The sequence below is a fragment of the Ruditapes philippinarum genome, unplaced genomic scaffold (assembly GCF_026571515.1).
Source record: "Ruditapes philippinarum isolate M1 unplaced genomic scaffold, ASM2657151v2 ctg41_1_1_1_1, whole genome shotgun sequence".
NCBI lineage: Eukaryota > Metazoa > Mollusca > Bivalvia > Venerida > Veneridae > Ruditapes > Ruditapes philippinarum.
The window spans coordinates 241,514-260,821 of NW_026853004.1; the positions used below are offsets into that span (position 1 = coordinate 241,514).

The window sequence follows — 19,308 nt, forward strand, 5'->3', positions numbered from 1 at the left end:
TCAACTTACATTTCATTCTAATGATTTATATACAGTAATTGTTATGTCTACATTGTGAGGAAAAACCAATTACTAGTAGTTAATTTGAATTTCTTGTTGGTTTGATTTGTCTCGAACATAAATTGTTATTATAAATGAATATTTTGAGAAACATTAATTACCGGTAAACAACAATCTTATGTTCTGTCTAGGTGGTAGAGCTAATTTGAATACATTGTATGCATTGTATACATTGTCATGCAATGATGTATATGATGAAAAAAGTGTTGTAACATATCACACAGCATAATTTGTTTGTTTGAATATATTTATTCTATTAGCATCTTTTGGTTACTGGCTTCCAATCACATGACCTTCACCTCTGTTAGATTGAATTTGCTCAGAAATAATTTTAATTTTCAATGATATTATTTCTTCATGTTAGAAAGTCATTTAGCCATCACGTTTATATTATATTATGAAAAACTGAATCTTCCTATACTTTTATTTCTCCCATTGTACATGTCAGAAGAATTTAAGATAAGAATATATTATGATGGTATACTCTTGAGTACTGATACACTTGGATGGTCCGAGGTGAATGCTCAGTTTATTGTGTTTCATATCAACTTTGACATTTGTACTTTTTCATTTAGGTATCATAAAGATGAAAGAATGACAATGTTGAACTTTGGTTCCTATAACTACCTGGGTTTCTCACAGAACACTGGCCCATGTGCTGAACAGAGTTTAGCTGTTACACACAAATATGGTATTATGTCTGGAGGCAGCAGACAAGAACTAGGTAAGTTTTTTGTGACCTAAAGATACCAGATTATGTTTGTATATACATTTATAAAGTAGGTTGCCAATGCATAAAGTAGGTTGCCAATGTAAATGCATATATAAGCCAAGCTTTCATGACATTCAGAATTATGGCATCACGCTTGCAGACTAGAAGAAAATGTTTTAAATCTAAGAAAAATACAGTTTGTCTGCGGAAAACAGAAGTCAGTTAAGTTTCTCTGACTCACAAATAATGCAGTATGTATGCAGACAAAAGATCATAATCTTCCAAGTTCCAGAATTATGGCCTTGATACATTATAACAAATTGTATATAAGCAGCTGACAAATTGTACTCAGTAGTGACTGTGAAATATGGCATTGTGTCGGCTGGTGAACTATGGCATTATACCTGCTGAGAAATAGTATTTTACAAAATGAAAAATGGCATGTAAGAATTCCTGACTGTGGCATCATGCGGCTTCATGCCTGCTGACAAAAATGTATACATGTATAAGCTATGTAGGCACCATGCTTTCTGACAATATGCATGTATGGGAAAGCTTTTATGACATAGAAATATGACATTGTTCCATTAGCAGCAGACTGTATGAGATAGAAATATGACATTATAGCATTGGCAGCAGGTTTATTTGACTTAGAAATATTAGCTTTTATAAATCAGGAAATATGTATGTAGGACAAATGCTTTAAAACAGGTTTAAAGAACATCAGTGTCAAAATCTATTTTCATTATATGAATGGTTTTAGGACATTTGGATATCCATGAAGAACTAGATAACCTGGTGGCAGATTTCCTAGGTGTGGAGGCAGCCTTCACGGTGCCTATGGGGTTTGCTACAAACTCTATGAATATGCCTTGTCTAGTCCAAAAAGTAAGTATAAAAGTCTTATGTTTTATTTCCTAAAATTGGCATGCAAATACTGTATTTGTTATGTAAGCTTACATTGAATAGAGTACAGACTTAAAGTAATTTGCATGCTTGTATAACATTCCAATATACTACTAAGAAAGGGTATGATTTTGATCACAAATATTTAATGTTAAAAGGAAAGTTAAATTTACTGGTCATACTTGATAAGTTTTATAGCTGAATATTTTGTTGCTTGTACTCTGTGTGTTGTAGATTTGATTTGAGTTTTCAAAATGGCAAAGTCATATGAGTTATATGCAAGGCTGATTCCTAAAATAAGTTTCATCAAAGAAATAAAACAGTAAACGCAGGTTTTACTGCGAGCAATTTAAATACAGTTACTTAAGCAACAAAGATACATGTCGAACATTTTTTCAGTCCAGTGTTGTCAATTAAAGACATGTGATCATGAAAAACTATCATAGTTCAATACTTCATGTGTTTTATATATAATATGATGTCAAATTAGGAACATATATGTCCAGAAACATCCCTTAGTGCACTCTTGGACTGTTTTATTTAAATATTTAAAAAGTTGCTTCTAAAAAATATTTGTGTGTTGTTTGGCAGAAGAAAGTATAAACATTACATAGTCCAGAGATATGTTTAATATTTACCTGTAAGATAATTTTGAACTTCTGGAAAACATGTTATAAACTAAATTATTTAAACCCTGATCATTTGCTGATATTTCAAAATTATGAAATATGCGTTTTCATAATATCCTGGTATAAAATGTACGATGAAAGATGATTAGATTAGAGTAAAAACTGATGTGAATTATTATACATTAGAGAATTATGGAGCCTAATTTCCTGCTGATATATTAACTGAAGCCTCCAGTTATAATGTTTCATTAATTCATCAGCATTAGGCATATTTGTAAATGCCATCAAGTTATTAATAGTCTGTTATAAAGTTGAATCTCATTATAACATTTCATTGAGTTAAGACAATTTTGCACCCAACCTATTCATGAATTTATTAATAATATACCTTACTTTGCTAAATTGGTAGGGTGGACTAAATAAATTAATTTATTTCTGAGATTTTGATATAAAAATGCTGAAACTAAACATACAAGGGTATTGATTGTGGTCATACTGTACTGTACAGGCTTGCATGGATGTAAACCAGTGGTATAATAGTCAATATCAATGCAAGAATTCAAAAGGATATTTTATATGCATAGTTCATGTTGCATGTGATCATTCAGTCATGATAAAAATATACAATACATTGTATTATACTTGGTCTTGTTATAACATCTGCATATTCAGAGCTTTGCTTCTTCTATAGCAAGGGCTGATGTAAGCTTTTCTCCTTGGACAATTATTCATGTCCATACAGTTTTCTTCTAAAAATCAGTTAACAATAAGTTTTTATGCCCCCGCCATGTAATGGCCGGGGCATATAGTGTTACCCTGTTCCATCCTTCCGTCATTCTGTCATTCCGTCATCATCAGTTTCCGTTCATTATCTTAAGAACGGTTGCACACATTCAACTCAAATTTGACATATGGATATATCATGAGAAAATACAGGTCAAGTTCGAATTTGGTCATGGTTCAATGATTTTTGGCAGAGTTATGCCCCTTTTACTTTGAAAATAATATGAAATTTCAGTTTCCGTTCATTATCTCCCCAACGGTACAACACATTCAACTCAAACTTGACATATGGATATGTAATGAGAAAATACAGGTCAAGTTCAAATTTAGTCATGGTTCGATGATTTTTGGCAGAGTTATGTCCCTTTTACTTTGAAAATAATATGAAATTTTCAGTTTCCGTTCATTATCTCCCCAACGGTACAACACATTCAACTCAAACTTGACATATAGATATGTCAAAGGAATGCGCAGGTCAAGTTCAAATTTGGTCATGGTTTGATGATTTTTGGTTGAGTTATGCCCCTTTTTACTTTGAAAATAATATGAAATTTTCAGTTTCCGTTCATTATCTCCCCAAAGGTACAACACATTCAACTGAAACTTGACATACGGATGTGTCAAAGGAATGCGCAGGTCAAGTTCAAATTTGGTCATGGTTCAATGATTTTTGGCAGAGTTATGCCCCTTTCACTTTGAAAGTAATATGAAATTTTCAGTTTCCGTTTATTATCTCCCCAATGGTACAACACATTCAACTCAAATTTGACATATGGATATGTTTTTGGAATGCCCAGGCCAAGTTCGAATTTGGTCATGGTTCAATGATTTTTGGCAGACTAATGCCCCTTTCACTTTGAAAATAATATGAAATTTACAGTTTCTGTTCATTATCTACCCAACAGTGTTACATATTCAACTTAAATTTGACATATGGATATGTCAAAGGAATGGTCAGGTCAAGTTGGAATTTGGTCATGGTTTGATGATTTTTTGGCAGAGTTATGTCCCTTTCACTTTGAAAATAATATAGATACATCTTAGTAATAAGCAGTTTAAGTTTGAATTTGGTTGTGGTTCAATGATTTTAGACAAACTTATCTTTCCTGAATGTTGGAAAATTTTTGAACTTTCAGTTTCAGCACTCATACTTTTAGCCATTATTTTGGCTACAAATATGCAATATGCTATTTTTAAAAGGTTAAGACTGAATAATTTCAGTGCCTTGAACAGTGTATGAAAATGGTTTGTGTTAACATTGAAAAGTTTAAAGGGCTTTGAACTTAAAATGAAAAAAATAATTAATGCACCATCTGAAATTTTGGCTGCATGCGGGGGCATCCGTGGCATGATGACACATTTCTAGTTATCTTATCCTTTATCAAAATTTCCATGTTATTTTTCTTAATGGTTATATGAAGGGTCTCTTCCCCTGTCAAAAAAGCCTGGATGTTTAAAAAGCCATTGCTTTAATGCTTTCTACCAATATTTATTAAATCTGCCAGTAAGTTAAAAAAAATCAAAACAAAACTGCTTTTTAAAAAAAAAAGGTTATTCGGTCTATGAGTAAAAGAGGAAGTTAAAGATTCATCCTCTCACACTATTGAGTCTGTACCATGCAGGAGTCACCACCATATTTCTTTATGAAAAGTCTAGAAACTTATTTAAACCAAATTTTACATAAAATCTGTTTCACACAGAAAGTTTACATTAGATTAGATGTAAATTTCATTTAAATTTATGCATAAGCTATGAAAAAACTGCCATGCATGCATAATTTCTTTATGCAAAATAAACACTGAAATATCAAAGCAGAATCCTGGTACATTCGTACTAATCTGAAGATTTTTGCACAAAAAATTATTCCAAATTTCATAAACTATCTTTATAACAATTTATAGATAAGTAAAAAAAATCTACAGATAAATATAAATGCTTGACAAGGTTTCACTATTTTTCATTTCATTTCCATTTCCCAGCTGGCATTATTTCTTCAGGTGGCACAACCCGCTGGGGGGGGGGGGGAAGGGGGCACCTTTATAGAACCACTATCTTTCTGTTTACAAGCTAACTGATTAGCCCTCTGACATAAAAAAAATCCAATGTCCCTTGAGGGATTTGAACCTGTAGCAGTGAGTCTGAGTTATAAAATGATTCAAAGTCAAAGACCCAAATCCCTAGCTTACAGAAGCCCTTTCAAGGAAAGGTAGATCTGTTATTCTAGTAAAAATAGGCAATATCTTGGTTAGAAGGGAGCAGTGGCCTAATGGTTAAGGTATCGGCTTTTCAACCAAGGGATTATGCATTCAATCCCTGCACAGGTCACAATCAGGTTTTCATTGTAGGACACAGCCCTTACATGAACTAGATAGTTCAAGGAAGTATACTTTAGAATGGTTTTAAAGAAGCTACTAGCTTTCTTCACAAGTGAGGTTAAATAAGTACAATGTTCAAAGTCCAAACTTACATCCTGTTTGTATGATCAATTTTCAAATGTTAAGAGATAATCTAACATTCTTAAGTATTATTTGAGTATAATACAAAAACAACAAACAGCAGGAAGTTGTTTAGGCCAGGCAATGTTAATGTTAGAAAATTATGAGTCATTCCTTAACAAAAAAATTATGAACAAATGAATAATGTATGATTATTTAAAATAAATAATTATCAACTTTAATGCTTAAATGTTAATAATTATTTCTTTCTTTCTTTATTTATTTATTTGCTGTTTATATAAATTGATGTTCTGTGCCATATAAAAACAGTTTTATGGATATTTCATGTTATATATTTAAGTTGGGCAGTTATGTAATTAAACATATAGATAATGAATCAAACTAACCTGCATTGAATTTTTTAATCTTATTCTATGAGTGGCAACTGAATTTACCGGTGTGACCTTTGCGGAACACGATCAGCCAGTGCATCCTTTGCTCAGCACTGTTCGCTTTTCAGTCAGTACAGATTTCAAAATTTTCTCTCTTAAGTTGATGAATACAAATGTAGTTTTATCCACATTGAAAGATTAGCAAGCCCATTTAATCCTAAACCTGCTGGAATCAGAAATGATTAGTTTTTGCTACCAGTATAGAGGTAGGCAAACCTGCACGTCTGTGCCGTCTGACCAAGCTCTATATTGTTGACCAACTTCAAATTTTCATCTTGATATTCCTAAAATTGAAAATGGCTCATTCTAAAAAATGGAAGTGGACAAGTCCATTTTAAGAAATTTAGCAGGTTTAGGGTAGATATTTAGCGAAGTAAGAGTTAATGAAATAGATTTTGCGAATATTAGAGAACGTTCCCTTTCATTATTACTATTCAATATTGATGTACTTTTAAGTGTCGACTTCTTTATCTTGCAATCCAGTCTTCTGACAACAGCATGTGTTGAAGGAATGGAGGTACCATTTAGTTAGACATTTACACGTATTATTATAATTCAGTTAGTCTTACAGAGTTTGTTAGATGAAAATTGAGCCACGCCATGACAAAACCAACATAATGTGTTTGCGACCAGCATGGATCCAGACCAGCCTGCGCATCCGCACAGTCTGATCAGGATCCATGCTGTTACAAACCCTATTACAAGTAGAGAAACTGATAGAGAACAGCATGGATTCTGATCAGACTGCGTGGTATCCATGCTGGTCGCAAATACACTATGTTGGTTTTGTCATGACGCGGCTCTTAAATATTAATCAATGTCACTGTGTGTTGTTTGTATGTAGGAAATAGACCTAAATTTATGTAATTTAATGCACAGCCTAACTGATATATACTGGTTTATACTTACATTAGATTTCACACATACTTGATGCATTAACGTTTTTTCCTCATTGGTCTTGACTAGTAGCAGAGCATATAAAATAATGCCAGACTTCACTTTAGTGTAGAATGACCTGGTGCTATTACACTGGTCATTTTCAGGGCTCAAGGTCCATTTTGCATTCACACAGACTTCATGAATGCAAAATGGACCTAATGAGCCCTGTCAGAGTCTCTGAAAAGACCAATTGAAATAGAGATACTGGTATTCTATGATCTTTCCAACAAACATATAGAAATTTAAAGCAGAGGTCCACTTTTTCTCGATTCCTCAAATTCTTGCCATTAAACCTTAGAGCAAAAATATAGAAAAAAATGGTCTGAGATCAAATATGTTTAAAAAAAAAAAAAAATAAAAAAAAATTGAATTATGCTGTGGTGAGAACAGGTTTAGGACAGCAATATTCAGATGAAATTATATGATTTTGTTGTAGTGTAAAGGTAGCCTTTGAACTCTTTTGCACAAATTACTAATAACTTCTACTTTAAGTTGTCTTTATATATGGTAGGGATAGTTTTATGTGATAATTGAAAATTTAATACATGTACTTGTAAATGTCACCTCTCTCACTTTTTAACACTTCTTGAATGTTCTTTCATTACTGTTTTGATATGTTGTTTACATGTACACCATATTGATATTCAGGCTTGTAGTAGAACTAGTCGTTATCTTTACTTTTATCTGTAATAACCAGTAATATAAACAAATATTGCAAGAAGTTTCCTATCCTTAATGATAAATATTGTGGTCTGTATGTCTTGAAGGGTCATCCAACTCAGGGACGTCTGCACTTTACTCATATATAAACTTCTATAACCCATATATCTTTCTTTATTTGTGAAATGGATTTGTCTCCCTTTGAAGTGTAAACAGTTTCAATATTAAAATGTCATGTGTGACTAAAACATTGTGCAGACTGACCTGGCTCTATTCTTGCTGCTTAAACAAGTCAGATTTAAAAGGTTATTACTTGCCAATGGTTATACTTAGACCAAGTTTAAGTTTTCTTAGTAAATTTGTAAGATAAATGAAAGCCTTTGATTTTTTTTCATCTCAATGAAAGCCTTTGATTTTTTTTCATCTCAACTTTGAATGAAACTTTTTTTTTAATTTTTTTTTTTATTTTCAATACTGTGGCATCACAATATTACCATGAGTTTCAGCTATTGTACAGAATAAGTTATTCTTTACATTTTGTTAAGTTTATCCAAAATATCAGTTCATATTAAGTAAAATAATTACACATTACCATTAGTATCTGGTAAAGTAACCATATGTTTTCTTTTCTGAATAGTAATCATAATTCTAATATTATATTTGTGCAAATGTTCTTCTAAGCTATACACTTAAGTTGTAAACATGTACTATTCTTTAGTTGTACAAGAATGATAAAATAAACATGATATACCTACCGATACCTACCCCATATTTCTGAACCATAATATATTCTGCCAGTTCTTGTTCATCCTTTTAATCATGTTTGAAGGTAAAAGTTGTTAGTTAGATTACATAAAATGCGTATTTTAAGTAAGTTTTGCTAGATGTTTGTTAATAATGTATAATTAACAGACAGCATTTTATTATTAAGTTTGTTGTTAAAGATTGTTATTTTGTTATTTCAGGGCTGTTTAATCCTTAGTGATGAGTTGAATCATGCCTCTCTTGTACTGGGAAGTCGGCTGTCAGGAGCCACCATCCGAACCTTTAAACATAACAGTAAGTTAAATATCTGAACCTTTAAACATAACAGTAAGTTAAATATCTGAACCTTTAAACATAACAGTAAGTTAAATATCTGAACCTTTAAACATAACAGTAAGTTAAATATCTGAACCTTTAAACATAACAGTAAGTTAAATATCTGAACCTATAAATATAACAGTAAGTTAAATATCTGAACTTTTAAACATATTAAACAGGAGGTTAAGTAAATCTATAGATTATCATCAGAGACCCATGTCCCAGATTAATTTCATTGCTTTAGTTAGTTGTAGTTTTTAGCAATAAGTGGACATCTTGTCATGTGTTTCTCTCATCTTGAAGGATTTGTGTTCTGAAGTGTTTTTAAAACAATAAAAGATAAAGTGGCTTCTTAGATTTTGGTTTGTTATTTATGGATTCCAAGGAATTATAAATGGGTTCCAAGGATTGTGTATTTCCCTATTTCTCAATTGTTGGGATTCCATATTTCCATATTTCTAACTTGTTCATTATAAACTGTAGACCTTAGTTTAACATCTTCTCAGTAGAATTCTTTTATATTTCAGACATGCAAAGTTTAGAAAAGAAATTAAAAGATGCTGTAATACATGGTCAGCCTAGAACACATAGACCATGGAAGAAAATACTCATTGTTGTAGAGGGAGTCTATAGGTAAATTTTATATCATTATCCCTCTTACCTGATGAATTTCTGGAATATATAGAGGATATTTAAGGTTGCGTTTTTATTAATACAGGAATTATTTTCATCAAGTGGTATGAAAATAATATTTCATGTGTGACAGTAGCCACCAGTGAAATATGATAATTGTCATACCACAAATAAATGAAAATACATCCTGTATTTACTGACAAAAACTTGAATTTTCTGTTTATTATACAAATTTTCTCTTTATTATATTACTATTTGAAAATTTTCCACTTAAATTTTGTGTATTGGCTGAATTTAAAAGAAAGTAGGCAAGCAAGCTATCAGTTAAAATATGAAAAATATGTTTCACTGCAGTGACAAATAAATTTTTACAGTGAAAATACAGAAAATGAAACTATGCATTTTATTTCATCTTTATTTATAATTATTTCGTTTAAAAGTTTATTTCATCAATTTTTCTCAATATTTCATTTAAAATGATAAAATAAATACTAATTTCCATCAGTCAGTTTTATGAATATCAAAATGAAAAATTAGAAATAGGTCAGCCAACAGTATTGAGTCTTGAAAGTACTGTTGATAGATACAAATCATAGGGTCATAGCCCGGCCATGTTATACCAAAGACTTAAATTAAAGCTAACCCTGGTGTCTGATGATGTTGCGTTAACTGGCACAAGACAGTTCCTCTCATTTCTGTTTAATCGTTGAATTCTTGTTATACATATTACTCCAGAAATTGTTTGTGGGAATTGATGAACTGAAGATGTAGAACTTGTTTAATGATCGAACTTAAATAAAGACTTGTAAATTAAAATAATCCATGTTAAATACATACCAATAATTTCAAAATGAACTGTATTCATTTCAGTATGGAAGGATCTATAATTTGTCTACCAGAGGTAATACGACTGAAGAAGAAATACAAGGCATATTTGTACCTAGATGAGGCTCACAGTATAGGGGCTATGGGTGATCATGGTAAAGGTGTTGTAGACTATTTCAACCTCGACCCTCATGATATTGATATAATGATGGGTACATTCACAAAAAGTTTTGGAGCTGCTGGTGGCTACATCGGAGGGTCAAAGGTCAGTTTACATACATGTTTATTATAAGCCTAGCAGCTTGGGTTATATATGAAAACAACAATTTATATAAGGCCATATAACCTGTCAGAAATCTTTAATACGAATTTATAATACTGCAAACTTCCTGTTTTTGAGAAAAAAGTGAGCTTTCTTCATAAATTAACTGCAGCTGTGTATATAAAACTGATATATACGTCACAATTAGGGTCTGTGGCCAAGTGGTTAAGGTCGTTGACTTCAAACCACTTGCCCCTCACCGCTATGGGTTCGAATCCCGACAGGGACTTTGGATTTTTTTATGTGAGGAAGCTATCCAGCTAGCTTACGGAACGTTGGTGGTTCTACTCAGGGTGCCCGTTCGTGCCTGGAATAATGCACGAAGGGGCACCTGAGGTCTTCCTCCACCAGTAAAGCTGGAACGTCGCGGTATGACCTAAAACCCAATAAAAAAAATCAAACAAACACAATTAGCCAATGAAAAGCGGCATTACAACGGTGAAGTATTATAAATGAAATTGTATATCCTGGTTAATTTATATCAGTTGCTAGTACATGTACTGGAACATTGTTGCATATTTTATCAACTCAATATTAAAATGTGATTATAAAAAGTTGTTTGCAAAACATTGCTCACTTTATGAATGTAAAATTTAGGTGAAGAAGCTGTTGATGATATGTCTGAATTTTGCTAATTGCTTAATTGTTCAATGATTAAAAAAAAAAAATATCTTGAGAATGAAATGGACAGATGTTAATTTGAATTTAATTATCTAATATTAAAGGGTGATAACACAAAATCAGCTAATAGTTTGTTTAGTATGATGTACTTTTTTTATATACTCAATATATATGTATTCTTTGATATTTTTGTGTTGCAGAAGTTGATAAATTACCTGAAAGTGTCATCCCATTGTTCAGTGTATGCCCCGTCCATGCCACCTCCTGTAGCCCAGCAGGTTATCTCTTCCATGAAAATCATTATGGGCCTTGATGGAACAAATGAAGGTAAATATATTTTTCATCCATTGAATATTTTTGCCAATTACCACCTACAGTTATACCTATCTCACCAGTAAAAAGCTAGGTCTGTCTGCACATCCATAAAATCTGACCAGATTTAATATATTGTCGGTTGCTTAATTTAACTTTTGAAGTAATAGTGGACATTTCTTTCCAGTAATTTAAAGGATGGCAAGTCTTGTTAAGCTGTTGAACTGTTGAGATATTGGTATTGTTGAAGCAATTTTAGAAATGTGTATTAAAGAGTTATATATGAAAATAGGAATAAGTTATTATATAATATATAAAAGAAGAAGCTTTCACATTTATGCAATCTGACCACATTCTATACTGTAGATGCCTCTCACCACTGTGGGTTCAAATCTCGACAGGGTCTTTGGATTCCTTCATGTGAGGAAGCTATCCAGCTAGCTTATGGACCGTCAGTGGTTCTACTCAGGTGCCCGTTCGTGCCTGAATTAATGCACGAAAGGGCACCTGAGGTCTTCCTCTACCAGTAAAGCTGGAACATCGCCAATGACCTATACTGTGTCGGTGTGACAAAACACCCGATCAAACAAACAGATACTATTGATATAATATGGAATTCTGAATATTCTAAAGATTGCTGCTAACTGTTGAATTGTAGGACTATTTTTAAATGTTGTATTTCAGGAAAACGAAGAATACAACAGTTGAAATGGAATTGTCGTTACTTCCGTAGAAATTTACACGAACGTGGATACATAATATATGGCAATAAAGATTCTCCCGTTGTTCCATTATTGCTTTTCATGCCAACTAAACTTGCGTAAGTTATCTTTTTTGCCGTCACATATACAAAGACTATTCTAAGAATAAATGGGCAGTTCAGGTACTTTTCAGACTGTATGGGCATGCATAGATTTTCATTGATAAATTTCCTTACAGAATTAAGTGCCTTAACTTACATGTATGTACTCAAAATTATCGCTATTGAAAAGTCATATCCTCACAAACACATATGAGCCGTGTCACGACAAAACCAATGTAATGCGTTTGCAACCAGCATGGATCCAGACCAGCCTGCGCATCCGCGCAGTCTCATCTGGATCCATGCTGTTCGCTATCAGTTTCTCTACTTGTTATAGGGTTTGTAAGCGAATAGCATGGATCCTGATCAGACTGCGCGGATGCGCAGGCTGGTCTGGATCCATGCTGGTCGCAAACCCATTATGTTGGTTTTGTCGTGACGCGGCTCATATATTCACTTGATTTGTCACACATGACTTTAATGTCATTATAGATCATGGTAGCTAGCAAAGACCCATATCTCTATATTGGAACAAAATGTATATTTTTGACATTCAATTGAAATGAAATCATTTGAATCTGGTCTTGAGATTTAATTGTTGTTTGCTTTTCTTGCAACCAGTTTTCACAGTAAACAGGAATGCCTGATATCAGTGCTTTAAAAGCTGATATTTGACACAAGAAGTAAATAGCTTACTCTTAAAATTTGATGTTTTAGCCATATTTTAACATAATTACACTTGTAAAAAAAATGATGAACTTGTTTTAACCAAATAGCTATGTAATAGCTTTTATCTTTTAACATTTACAGTGCCTTCAGTAGAGAATGTCGTAGTAGAGCCCTTGGTGCGGTCGTAGTTGGTTTTCCTGCCACACCTATTACTAAAACACGAGCCAGATTCTGTTTGTCCGCCGCCCATACAAAAGAAGATATTGATGAAGTCAGTATAATATTATGACAAACTTTTTTATGAACTTTTTTCTTGCTTTGAATAAGAATTAATATTAGTATTGATTGTGTGTGAAAGTCTGTAGGCCAATATTTGCAGTCTAACCCAGACTCAAAACAGTCATTTGCATTTCATTGGCTGAGTTGTTAAGACACTCTGAAATTGCTGGTACTGCTCTTTCTGTTACTTGACTTACCTGTGCCATTTGCACAGGCCACACCAGTATGTGCAGTCTAACCCTGACTCAAAACACTCACTGATGTTTCATTATCCGGTCGACGAAGAAACTGCAAATAGCTGGTCCTACTAACGTGCTTGGTGTTCTGTTTGGAGGGGACACCACCATAGGTCTTTTATACCAGTATAGCATGGATATCCTTTTAATGCAATAAATATCAAGTTCATCTTGTCTGGAGTTGATAAAACTTTTTAATAAAACTATGAATATGTTTATTTTAGGCATTGAAAATCATAGAAGAGGTAGGAGATCTTATCCGGCTGAGATATACTCTAAACTTCCAGTACCTGACTTCAGTGAGAAAGAGATAACCCTTGTTGAGGTAGCTAATTTGTTATGTATATAGGATAATATATATTATGCTAATATAATGCAATAACCTATGATAATATAATTATATTATAATAATGATATAAAATAACATATTTCAGCATAATGTTTGTGTTTTTACAAATGATTTTCTTTTTTGAATTGCTGGGACTAATTTGGTAGCTTAAGTTTTTTTCTGAAATTATACATTGAGAAAAGCATATTATTGAAAACAAAAGAATTTTTATGCTCCCCGAAAAATTTCAGGGGAGCATATAGTCGGCACCTTGTCCGTCCGTCTGTCCGTTGTCTTGTCCGGAGCATAACTTGAAAACCCTTGGAGATAATTTGTTTAAACTTCATACAGTGGTAGAGGGCATTGAGGGAGAGTGCAGTGTCAAAGAACCATAACTCTATTTTGCCCAGTTTTAGAATTATCTCCCCTTTTAGAAAAATCTTGTCCGGGACATAACTCTAAAACTATAAGAGATATCAACATGAAACTTTGTAGGTGAATGGATCTCAGAGGGTAGATGTGCAGTGCATAAGAACAATAACTCTTTTTGTCCTAATTTTGGAGTTATTGCCCTTTGTTAATTTTAACACTTTGAACTTTGTCCGGAACATAACTCTAAAACTATAAGAGATATCAACATGAAACTTTGTAGGTAGATATATCTCAATGGGTAGATGTGCAGTGCACAAGAATCTTAACTCTGCCTTGCCTAATTCTGGAGTTATTGCCCTTTGTTTATTTTTACTTTTTGAAGTTGTCTGGGACATAACTCGGAAACCATAAGAGATATCAACATGAAACTTTGTAGGTTGATAGATCACATTGATTAGAAGTGCAGTGCAAAGAACAGTAACTCTGCCTTGCCTTATTTTGGAATTATTGCACTTTGAACTTTTTCCAAGGACATAACTCTGAAACTAAAAGAGGTGTACTTTCCTGTGTCCAAAACCTATTCGGGGAGCATCACCCGGCTCAAACCGGGCTCTTGTTTCTCTATGTAATCTAACTGAAAAACATCAACTTAAAAATAAGCAGTCAAATGACGTATAAGATTATTCATGCATTGAGCAAATATGACTTGAAGAGTATTCCCCCCTGATTTTCGTTCACTTTTTGTATTTAATAAATTTATTGAATATTATTGAATACTATTTTGTATTTCAGTGAACAAAGATTGGAGAACAACTGTAGATATTTTCGTCATAAAAGGGACCTGTTGATAACTCTGTCTTTCCATCATCATTATCGTAGTTACAGAAATGGAAAATCAAAAAACATTGTCTTCCTTTACAGTATATCAAGAGAAATAAATCAAACATGTCATGCATATGGGTCGCAGAAATTCTGAAATTGATTGGTGTGCTGAAAAAATACCTAAAAGTATGGTGAAAGACACTTAAGAATAAATATTAAAATGAAAAACAATTATGAAGGTTATGTTGATGATAAGATTGAACATTTTGTCAACAGTAAAGAAGATTTAGTCTTGGAAATTTAAAAAAAAAACAACAACAAAAATGTGAATGAGTTAATATTTATTATTAATGTATTGTAAAAGCAAAAGTGAAAAATGAATATCAGTATATGTAAATAAAGTTTCAATAATCAGTGTATCAAAAAAGGGGTTATAATTATTCAAATGTGAGCAAAGTCAACAACTAAGAGAAAATTGTGAACAAGATGAAAAGTAAAATCGTAATTTTGTGTCAGACGGAAATGGACCAATAGATTTGATGAAGAACTAGAAATTTGGAAATATTGAAATCAGAGGATTAGTTGAAAAAAGAGTGGAGATACATAAACAATATGCTTGATGTCCAACAATTTCTTTAAAAAAAAGTTTTTACTTGGTTATATATTGCATAATGTTGTGAAAATATGTGTTGTTATTGACTTAGACTATTATCTCAGCAATATTGTACTAAAACTTCAGCTATGAATATAATATTTAGGAATATCTATCTTGTTGCTTATAAAGTAAGAGAAATAATTTTTGTATGATGAAAATTGTAGGAAATTATATTTGGAGTGATAAAACATGTATATTTTTTTTGTAATTATTAAAGAATTTTCCAAGCAATAATTGTAATGAGCATTCTTAAGGCATTTTATATGATCAAAATAATAGATAGAAATACTCTCTAAACGGTGGAAAGTTTCCTCGTCATTAGATTTTGGAAATAATATATTCTTTTGTGAGTCACCTTTTTGCCTTGTACACTGCTATTTGTATTTTGATCTCGATAGAAATGTGGCTTTTGCCCTTTTAATTGTATTTTTACAGCAGATATTGTTTTAAACATGTGGTATGAAGACAGTTTACAGAAATGATATGTAGTATTCTAGAAACAAGGCTCTTTTGTTCATTTGAAATAAGTTCATGCATTAACCAATCAAAGTAACAACTAAAGACACACACCTTTAATGTTAATATTTCACCTACCTCTTTTAACACATTCTGCTCATTACATCTTTTTATATTTTTCTACTTTAACTTGGAGGAAAAAACACAAAACATTTCACACATATACATTCTTGTCATTTCATTCTAACAAAGACTTTAATTATTATTTTCTCTGATACCAAATTTTAATTAAGTTTTTCATTTTTTCCATCTTGAAGCAATTAATATCTTCTCATATACCCTGTTTTAAATTTTAGGGTACCTGTCAGTGTGTTGAAATGACATATTTGTCTTAAAGAATCTGAAAGTATACTTTGAAATGAAAAATGGTATGCTTTTGGGCTATAACCAAAGTTTTATATTTAACAATACATGTATATATTCAATGAACAGTTAGTTTTGAAATTCTGTGTAACAGAACTTGTTTTAAACTAAACAATACAGTTTAAAAAAACAAACTGAGTGACACAACTGCATGAAGTTCTAACCTATTATGAAAATAAGAAATTTATACCAATAAAAGAAGAAATGTCTTTTTTTAAAAAGTCAGGATTCATAGAATTTATATTTTTTGTTTGTGTTTTCTATTTCATATAGCATATGGAACTTAAGTGATTTGTTATATTGATAGTTTTAAATTGTTTTGTTAAAATAATACGGAAAGTTTAGTTGTGATTTGTTTATGGTGATGATTTTTCTTTAATTTTCTTGTTGCAGCTTTTAAAACATTTATTTAATTGTTGATATAAAATGTTTCAATAAGAAAAAGATAAAATATGTTTTCATAAGAGAGCAATGCTTGTTTTAATGTTGTAAAATTTACCACTTATAAGTTTGCTTGCCAGATGAATAATGTGTTTAAATTTTTTTTTTTTAATGAGTATTTTTTTTTTTGATTTAAGTGATATTTTAAGTCGGACAAAGGCAACTTAAACATTGTTAAAACTTAAAACTAGTGACAGCATCTGAATTTACCCATGCGACCAACCAGCGCAGACCAAAATCAGCCATGACGTTTGTGTCATCTGATCAGCGTCTGCACTGATTACTATCCAGTCACTATGTATTTTGAATTTTTCCCTAAAATAGTAGAATGGTTTTGTGAATAAATTTATCTTTATATTATATGAATAAGTAATTCATATCTGCAGATGATAACTGTATGTTATGTAGATGAATTGACAAAACTGTCAGCTCTTGGGTTTTTTGTGAAAATACAAACAAACAAATGAAATAAAATGGGTTTAAAATAAGCAATAAGCAGTCTCGGGTGTGTTTTTGAGTGTGTTTGGCCATATGTGCGTGTGTGTATATATTTAAATATATATATATTATCATAGAATACTAATTTGTAATTATATTTTGTTACATTTATAAATCTTTTTGCATATATCAGTATTTGCATGTTAAGTTTTGTTCTTGCCAAATTTGTCAGTTTAGTTTTTGTCTCTCCTAAAATCTCAATCTCATATACCCTGTTTTAAATTTTAGGGTACCTGTCAGTGTGTTGAAATGACATATTTGTCTTAAAGAATCTGAAAGTATACTTTGAAATGAAAAATGGTATGCTTTTGGGCTATAACCAAAGTTTTATATTTAACAATACATGTATATATTCAATGAACAGTTAGTTTTGAAATTCTGTGTAACAGAACTTGTTTTAAACTAAACAATACAGTTTAAAAAAACAAACTGAGTGACGCAACTGCATGAAGTTCTAACCTATTATGAAAATAAGAAATTTATACCAATAAAAGAAGAAATGTCTTTTTTTAAAAAGTCAGGATTCATAGAATTTATATTTTTTGTTTGTGTTTTCTATTTCATATAGCATATGGAACTTAAGTGATTTGTTATATTGATAGTTTTAAATTGTTTTGTTAAAATAATACGGAAAGTTTAGTTGTGATTTGTTTATGGTGATGATTTTTCTTTAATTTTCTTGTTGCAGCTTTTAAAACATTTATTTAATTGTTGATATAAAATGTTTTAATAAGAAAAAGATCAAATATGTTTTCATAAGAGAGCAATGCTTGTTTTAATGTTGTAAAATTTACCACTTATAAGTTTGCTTGCCAGATGAATAATGTGTTCAAATTTTTTTTTTTTAATGAGTATTTTTTTTTTTTGATTTAAGTGATATTTTAAGTCGGATATAGGCAACTTAAACATTGTTAAAACTTAAAACTAGTGACAGCATCTGAATTTACCCATGCGACCAACCAGCGCAGACCAAAATCAGCCATGACGTTTGTGTCATCTGATCAGCGTTTGCACTGATTACTATCCAGTCACTATGTATTTTGAATTTTTCCCTAAAATAGTAGAATGGTTTTGTGAATAAATTTATCTTTATATTATATGAATAAGTAATTCATATCTGCAGATGATAACTGTATGTTATGTAGATGAATTGACAAAACTTTCAGCACTTTGGTTTTTTGTGAAAATACAAACAAACAAAATAAAATGGGTTTGGGATAAGCAATAAGCAGACTTGGGTGTGTTTTTGAGTGTGTTTGGCCATATGTGCGTGTGTGTATATATTTAAATATATATATATTATCATAGAATACTAATTTGTAATTATATTTTGTTACATTTATAAATCTTTTTGCATATATCAGTATTTGCATGTTAAGTTTTGTTCTTGCCAAATTTGTCAGTTTAGTTTTTGTCTCTCCTAAAATCTCAACTCCTAGTCATTTTTAGATCTTTGTTATTATTTTTCTGATGATATATTTACACATAAAAAGCTGAGATTAGGTTATAAGATTAATTTATGGCACTAGACAATGTTAAAATGTGAAAACATCGTTAGAAAAAAAAGAGAGAAAGTTTTATGATTCAGTATCTCATTGCCATGGCAACTGAATTTTTCAAATTTATATCTTAACCTGTATTTTACAGAGTACAAATATACTGAGAAATTGTGGTCAGGAGAATTGTTAAGAGATGATTTTAGACTCAAGTGGAACATATTATTTGCGTAGTGAAAGAATTGTTGATGGTAAAATTAATTATTTACACCATTGACTGATGAATTGTTTTTTTATATTTTTTTTCTCTCCCAAATTTCATCTGTTTAATGCTGTTTATTCACTATACTGCTTGCCTATATTCTGTACAGTATTTACTGAATGTTTTATTATGAAAATTGAACATTTTTATTGCACTGTTACTTACCATTTTTAGCATTATATTTATTACAATTTTTT

General features: G+C 31.3%; 1 protein-coding gene across 1 annotated transcript; it reads left to right on the forward strand.

Moving 5' to 3' along the window:
- The first annotated feature begins 486 nt into the window (after positions 1-486).
- On the forward strand, positions 487-15,111 carry LOC132731244 (serine palmitoyltransferase 2-like). Its single transcript, XM_060717402.1, has 10 exons — positions 487-784; positions 1,536-1,660; positions 8,542-8,635; positions 9,187-9,292; positions 10,163-10,382; positions 11,261-11,387; positions 12,057-12,192; positions 12,985-13,114; positions 13,583-13,683; positions 14,851-15,111. Exons 1-9 carry the CDS (start codon positions 502-504, stop codon positions 13,670-13,672), a joined length of 1,311 nt encoding a protein of 436 aa, XP_060573385.1. The 5' UTR covers positions 487-501; the 3' UTR covers positions 13,673-13,683; positions 14,851-15,111.
- Positions 15,112-19,308: the final 4,197 nt, after the last annotated feature.